Genomic DNA, 8365 nt, shown 5'->3' with positions numbered 1-8365 from the left:
AGGTAATTAATTCTCAAATCTGTATCCAGGAAAATATTAATCATCCAGCACATTTAGCTGGCTCCAGGAGAAGGAATCTTCAACTCGTTTATACCACAGAAATTGTAAACTTCTAGACACCAAAATAGCATGAAATTAAAGGCCCTGACACAACCCCCAACAGGCCAACATACGAGACCAAGGTTCTTTGAGGCCCTGACAGCAATCAAGCAGCATCTATATATCAGGCACTTAGCTGTGCAAGTAATGTCAGACAAAACACAATTGTGACACAAACAAACAGGTGCAACTTAAGATTTACGACCAATTGCGCAGCAGAGATCAAACAAACAGCCTTTTGGGAAGAGATCAACTGAATAAAAATTCAATAACAACATTACAACAAAAAACGAGAGTTGGCTCAGAGAGCAAGATGAATACAACGACGCACATAGATGAATAATATAACACCTTCAGGAAACTAAATAAATAACGAGAGATCGATCGCACGATAGCTGGCCATGCACAGCGGCTGGAGATCCTCATCCCTCCTGGCTTACATGGGAGGGAAAGGTCTCGAACTGAACCCCAGATCGGAGAATGGCGTCTCCATCATCATATCAGCGCCGGAGAAGCCGGCGCCGTCGTGGCTGGCGTTGCCACCGTAGACCAGGGTGCCGACGTCACCACCGGAGCTCACCATGTCAAGCCAACCTTCCTCCTGCTGTGGTGACGTCAGATACTGCGAGGGAGGCGCCATGTCGATGCTGTCGGTGCTGACGGATGGAGCTGGCGGCGGCGCCTGGACATGGTTTTTTGCCATGCGTTCGCCGAGGCTCTTGAGTAGCTCGTCCACCTTCCAGCCAACGCGGGCGACGTCCTCGGCGCTGAGATCAACGAGGCCTGGGTGGTTGCCGTGCATGATGTTGTAAAGGAGGTACCTGATCTCGCTGTCCTGGCACTCGCGGCGAGCCTTGTCCACCTGGTCCCGGAGCTTGGCGATGCGCTGGGTGAGGAATGCCTCCTGGTCCATCGTCTTCTTGCAATGGCCCAGCTCCGGCATGCTCTTGAATTCATTCAGGATATCCACCGCCTCGGCGTGGGAAGGGAACACCTGAGGCTCCGCCTCGCCCTCGCCGTACACCACGACGCAGGTCTTGACATCGCACATGGTGGCCAGCTCGGTCGCCTTTTTCATCAGGCTCCTGAGACGCTTCCTGAACCTAGAGCGCCGGGTGGAGTCGTTGGCGATGTACTTGAGGGTCACCTTCTTGCGAGCCATTGCTGGCAAAGGGATCAAACTAGCCAAGGTAAGGAAAGTTGCTGGTTTAGGCAGGGAGGAGGGGTAGATTTATAGTGGAGAGATCGCCAAGGAATTAATTTCATGATATGGCAACAGATTGGGAGAATATTGCATAAGATTTACTGCCTTCATTGTGCCCATATGTAATTTTGGCACCCATTTAAACCGTCCTTTTATAACTTTGTATATTTGGCGTCCATTTAAACCTTTTAAATTTACGCGCGTGTGACCGTTGGCCCCTTGTATCACGAGAGCGCGGTAAATTGTATGTGCGCATCTGGTTTCCCCGCGACATAATCGTTTGTTTTGAAATGCTTCATGTGCGACGGTTGTCATTGCACTAAGCGCATCAAGCCGTGCAAACGAATTGAGCAAGCACAGGTCAATGTTGCTCCTATCCAGCACGCAAAAGAAAGACATTATTAACCAACAACATGAAAAGCCATCGATGATGTTTGTAGCACGCGCCACCTATTAAGCGAAAAAGTAAACATCTAGGGACGATAATGGGGTTCATAACCATAAGTAGTTATTCATTATCGCTAGTGGGTCAATTGCACCAACGGGCCTATCATTGATACTATAAGCACAATTTGCGTGCAAATTAGTCACATGCAGTGATTATTTTCGTCCAACCTAGTATATGACAGGAGGAGCCGGCTTGCTCAGAATACCACAACCTTTGAGTTGTAGGAGAACATATGACCACCTTCCAGGCAATGGTCATTTTCATCCGACCTAGTATATGCCGGGAGGACCAGACTTGCTCAGAATACCACAACCTTTGAGTTGTAGGAGACCACATGACCACCTTTCAAACAAACACCGTTTTTCCTTCACCAGGCTGGTGCCTATGCATTCAACATCTACCCTCGAGTGTACCTTGAAGCTGAAGTAGCCCCGTGCGAATTTTCCCCTACTAAAGTAGACCACGGTAACTTCTGAACTCCACCAAGTTGTATTCGGATGGGCTCGATGGAGGGCAGTCAAGGAAGGAGGACTTGAACCCTGTACCCATCACATGATAGGAGGTTCACATGTAGAAAAACTAGTGCGATGGCCAACAAATTTTCACTGGTCTCCCTAGCCTCCCAAAATATGTGATCTACTTTTGCTTTTGTAAATTTCTCCATGGAGTGAGGTCATTCAGAAGCCAGGGGAAGGTGTGGAAGCGTGACTACCATCATCTTTACTATGGGACTCTGAGAGTGATGTGAGCCTTTTTCCCATCGTGGAGGGCCTGGCCGCCTAGGAGTATGATGACTCAACTCCACGCTCGGTATGAATGAATTATTTCTCGAATTCCGTGGTTGTTAGCCTGTGAGACAACCTGAGATGGTCCTTCTTTACACCGACAAAGGGCGACATCAAAGTGCGGGGCTTATACTTGGACGATACTCGGCTCATCATGATGCAGGAGTTCCCCATCCCCATCCCTAAGTCTACCACCTATCGTGGGTTGAGGGTGGCCATAAGAAAGCACTTTGCAACACGTGGGGGGGGGGGGGCACCTGGACCTGGGTTCATGTTGAAGCTCCTCTGACTATTTCCTGTCCTCTAGATTCGGGGCTGCCCGATTTGTGCTTTACATTGTCATATGTAATTTTGATATGGTGACGGATTGAAGGAATATTTCATAAGATTTAATTTCTGCCTTAATTGTGCCCATATGTAATTTTGGCACACATTTAAACCTTCCTTTTATAACTTTGTATATTTGGTGTCCACTTAAATATTTTAAACTTACGTGCGTGGACCGTTGGCCCCTTATATTGTGGGGGTGCAAAAAATCGTATACACGCGAACAGTTTCCACATGACGTAGCAATTCATGCTGGAATGCTTCTTGTGCGACACACGTCATCTCGCTGAGCTCTTCAAGCCGTGAGATACGAATGGGCCTGCACGTGTCATCTCGGAGAGCTCATCAACCCATCAACGGTGTTTATAGAATATGCCGAGTTAAGAAAAAAAAAGTTAACTTATACAGGAAAAATGCACAACTTACTCGCCAAAGTGGTGACCGCGAGCTCCCATCTGACAACCCAGTCTAGTCCCGAGCTCCGGGCTCAATGCAACTACATACTGCATACAAAAAATATAAAACTTCTCTTTGCTCTCCCGGTATGATACCGTCAAGGCCTCTTGCACTCTCTTGATACCACAATCGGAGCTCTCCTATACCCAATTGTACTTGAGCGATCACAAACTCTCCCCTACAAGAGCCCCTCTCCCCATATCCGAGAAAGTGGGCATAGGTGTCGGATCCAGACTGTTGGATGGCACGTACCCCTCAAGCATGTGGCTTCCACTAGTCGCGAGATCGGTGGTTGTATAGCTTGATGTGATGAGTAGTTCGAGTGTCTCAGGTGCCCAGTGGCTTGTGGTGGGAGCACATGCACCAATGTGTAGGTTTTATGAGTCGTGCTGCAATGATTTATAGAGGAACCTATTGATGTCAAGATCCCAAGGCTGATGCCTCCAAGCAACCGACTTTTCCCCGTGTGGCCTCCCACTAATAGACCTGCCCCCTGCAACCTTCCCGAACTAGATTCCCATGCCTTGACGGTGGCACAAATGTGGTAAGCAACATCGAGCAGTTATGAGAGCGACATGGCATGGTGCTCCACCTGTCGGACAACATCACATCACTGAACAGGAAAAGTTACGACCATTCATTGGTATAGTACATACACCACTAACAGGGTGAAAGTGATGGTACTCAGAGGTGATTCCCAACATAATAATGAGTTTAAAAGGCAAGATTCTAATACCAATAATACCAAATTCACCCTATAATCATCCACCATCTCCCAAACAAGCAGCACCCCAACACGCCCCCCAACACACACACACACATACACACCCGTTGTCCATCTCTCATCCACCGGAGCCCCACTTGGCCTCCTCCACTAGAGCCCCCCCCTAGCTTCTCTCTCACGAAGCCCCTCAACCCCCTCTCAAATGTGGGGGACTCACCTCCCAGATCTAGGAGTCTTTGAGTCCCTACCCCACTCGAGTACTGCACCCCTTCAATCCTCCCTCCACCACCCGTGGAGAACTCATGGTGGTTCGAGTTGGAGTAGTGTGCTACCGGAAAGCAACACATGTTGCAATGACACGTGATCAAGCACATTGTGTTTCTAAAGTTGTGCCAAAATTTTCCTTATATGTGAACTGAATGTGGTTCCATATATTCAGGGTTGAATATGCTTCTACTAGCAGTAGTACTCACTATTAATAGTGAATGAGTTCTTTCTCACATTCCGTGGTTGTCAGCCTGTGAGCCAAGCTGAGATTGTCCTCCTCTGTACCAACAGAGGCGACTTCCAAGTGCTGGACTTCTACTTGGGCAAGGCTTCGCTCTACGCGAAGCACGAGGGCCTCCATCCTAAGTGTGTTTATATTGGATGAATCACCCAAGGATTAATTATATGATATGGTATCAAATTGGAAGAATATTGCATAAGGTTTACTCCCTTAATTGTGCCCATATGTAATTTTGGCACCCAATTAAACTTTCCTTCTAACTTTGTAAATTTGGCGTCCATTTAAACTTTCTAAATTTGCGCGCATTCAACAGTTCGCACCTTGTATCGCAAGAGCACGGCAGATTGTACGCATGCAAATGGTTTCCACGCAACGTAACGGTTCACTTTGGAATGCTTCATGTGCGACACACATCATCCCACACAGCTCGATCATCAAGGCGCACAAATGAGTTGAGTGAGCAGAAGTCTATGTTGCTCCTATCCAACAAGCCAAAGAAAGACATTATTAACCAGCGACCTGAAAAGCCATCGATGACGTTTGTAACATACGCCCTATTAAGCGAAAAAAGTAAACATCTAGGGCCTAAAATAGGGTCCATAACCATAAGTAGTGCTTCGTTATCGCTAGTGGGTCAATTGGACCAACGGACCTGTGATTCGTACGATACGCACAACTTATGCACCAAAGTGGTGACCGGAAGCGGTTATTTTTGTCCCACCTAGCATATGCCGAGACGACCCGACTTGCTCAGAATAGCACAACCTTTGAGTTGTAGGAGAACATTTGACCACCTTCCAAACAACAAGCACAATTTTTTTTCTTCACTAGGCTGCGTGTTGGAATTGATCATCACCCTCGACTGACTCGAGTGTTGTACCTTTATGTTGAAGGATCCCCCATTCGGATTTTCCACTACTATGGTGAATTTTGGACTACCGCCAAGTTTATTCGGATGGGCCAGGGTGGAGAGCAGTCAATGAAGGAGGATATGAATCCGGTACCCATTACAAGATAGGAGGCTCACATGCAAAAAAAACCTAGTACGATGGCCAACACCTTTCCACTTGTCTCGCTGGCCTCCTAAAGTGTGATGCTCTTTCCGAACCCTAGCCTAGCCATACGGAGCGTTCCGTGCCTCTTTGGCTGGTCGGTGTAAGGTTTGGTTGTGCTCTGTGGGTCACGCTAGCGGTTGGTGCTATGGTTGGTTTCTTCTCTTGTTTTAGGCGTCGAGTGTCTCGCTATGTTACTCCGTGCTCGGCCTTCGAATTCTACCGGTTGGGGCACTGTCATTTTGTATGGCTCGTTTGGGTTCACTGCCTGCTGTGTACGCCTGCATTTTCTTTTTCTCGTCGAAATACAAGGTGATGGACCATGAAAGCAATGGGTTCGACGGCAAACGACGGAGGTCCATTGTGACTCTCTGGATCTGAGAGAGGTATGGAAAAGATGAAAGTTGTGTATTTTATGTACGCTGGCCTTCTTCTTCTGAGAAGGACCGCCTGCCCGCGACATTGTTCGGGAATTTATTGAAACGTTACAGTGCGAAGCCGACACACTCTTGTAGCTCATATATCGCGGCAAAGTGATGGCGTGATACGTCTCCAACGTATCTATAATTTTTTATTGTTCCATGTTGTTATATTATCATTCTTGGATGTTTTACAATCATTTTATAGCAACTTTATATCATATTTTGGGACTAACCTATTGACAGGTGCCGGGTGCCAGTTGTTGTTTTTTGCTTGTTTTTTAATTCGCAGAAAATCAATACCAAACGGAGTCCAAACGCAGCGAAACTTTTTGGAGTTTTTTCTGCACCAGAAGACACACGATGGGCCAAGGAAGTACCAGAGGGGGGCTCTGAGGGGAGCACAACCCACCTGGGCGCACCGGGGGGCCCAGGCGGTGGGTTCTGCCCACGTCGGCCGCCTCCTGCACCGCCTCTTTGCTCTATAAATACCCCAAAAATCCAAAAACCCTAAGGGAGTCGACAAAACACAATTCCTGCCGCCGCAAGTTCCAGAAACACCAGATCCAATCTAGATACCATCACGGAGGGGTTCATCATCCTCATTGGTGCCTCTCCGATGATGGGTGACTAGTTCATTGTAGACCTTCGGGTCCGTAGCTAGATGGCTTCCTCTCTCTTTTGATTCTCAATACAGTGGCCTCATAGAGATCTATTTGATGTAACTCTTTTTGCGGTGTTTTTGTTGGGATTCGATGAACTTTCAGTTTATGATCAGATCTATTTTTGAAGGAAATATGCCCTAGAGGCAATAATAAAGTTATTATTTATTTCCTTATATCATGATACATGTTTATTATTCATGCTAGAATTGTATTAACCGGAAACATAATACATGTGTGAATACATAGACATACTGTCACTAGTATGCCTCTACTTGACTAGCTCAGTGATCAAAGATGGTTGAGTTTCCTAGCCATGGACATCAGTTGTCATTTGATTAATGGGATCACATCATTGGGAGAATGATGTGATTGACTTGACCCATTCCGTTAGCTTAGCACTTGATCGTTTAGTATTCTGCTATTGCTTTCATCATGACTTATACATGTTCCTATGACTATGAGATTATGCAACTCCCGTTTACCGGAGGAACACTTTGTGTGCTACCAAACGTCACAACGTAACTGGGTGATTATAAAGGTGCTCTACAGGTGTCTCTGAAGGTACTTGTTGGGTTGGCGTATTTCGAGATTAGGATTTGTCACTCCGATTGTCGGAGAGGTATCTCTAGGCCCACTCGGTAATGCACATCACTGTATGTCTTGCAAGCATTGCAACTAATGAGTTAGTTGCGGGATGATGTATTACAGAACGAGTAAAGAGACTTGCCGGTAACGAGATTGAACTAGGTATTGAGATACCGACGATCGAATCTTGGGCAAGTAACATACCGATGACAAAGGGAACAACGTATGTTGTTATGCGGTCTGACCGATAAAGATCTTCGTAGAATATGTGAAAGCCAATATGAGCATCCAGGTTCCGCTATTGTTTATTGACCGGAGACGTGTCTCGGTCATGTCTACATAGTTCTCGAACCCGTAGGGTCCGCACGCTTAAAGTTTAATGACGGTTATATTATGAGTTTATATGTTTTGATGTACCGAAGATAGTTCGGAGTCCCGGATGTGATCACGGACATGACGAGGAGTCTCGAAATGGTCGAGACATAAAGAGTGATATATTGGAAGCATATATTTGGATATCGGAAGTGTTCCGGGTGAAATCGGGATTTTACCGGAGTACTGGGGGTTTAATGGGCCTCCATGGGCCTTAGTGGAGAAGAGGAGGGGCGGCCAGGGCAGGCCGCACGCCCCCTCCCCCTCTAGTCTGAATTGGACAAGGAGGGGGGGCGCCCCCCTTTCCTTCCTCTCTCCCTCCTCCTTCCCCCTTCTCCTACTCCAACTAGGAAAGGAGGGAGTCCTACTCCCGGTGGGAGTAGGACTCCTCCTGGCGCGCCTCCTCCTGGCCGGCCGCCTCTCCCTCCCTTGCTCCTTGATATACGGGGGCAGGGGGGCACCCCATAGACACAACAATTGATCTCTTGATCTCTTAGCCGTGTGCGGTGCCCCCCTCCACCATAATCCACCTCGATAATATCGTAGCGGTGCTTAGGCGAAGCCCTGCGTTGGTAGAACATCATCATCGTCACCACGCCGTCGAGCTGATGGAACTCTCCCTCAAAGCTCGGCTGGATCGGAGTTCGAGGGACGTCATCGAGCTGAACGTGTGTTGAACTCGGAGGTGTCGTGCGTTCGGTACTTGATCGGTCGGATCGTG

At 47.6% G+C, this 8365-nt stretch overlaps 1 protein-coding gene across 1 annotated transcript; it reads right to left on the bottom strand.

Moving 5' to 3' along the window:
* Nucleotides 1-346: 346 nt before the first annotated feature.
* LOC123142012 (agamous-like MADS-box protein AGL80) lies at nucleotides 347-1261 on the bottom strand. Its single transcript, XM_044561047.1, has one exon. The coding sequence runs from the start codon at nucleotides 1259-1261 to the stop codon at nucleotides 536-538; it is 726 nt and encodes a 241-aa protein (XP_044416982.1). The 3' UTR covers nucleotides 347-535.
* Between the last annotated feature and the right edge of the window lie 7104 nt (nucleotides 1262-8365).

The sequence above is a fragment of the Triticum aestivum genome, chromosome 6D (assembly GCF_018294505.1).
Source record: "Triticum aestivum cultivar Chinese Spring chromosome 6D, IWGSC CS RefSeq v2.1, whole genome shotgun sequence".
NCBI lineage: Eukaryota > Viridiplantae > Streptophyta > Magnoliopsida > Poales > Poaceae > Triticum > Triticum aestivum.
This window is presented reverse-complemented; position numbering and strand designations above follow the sequence as displayed.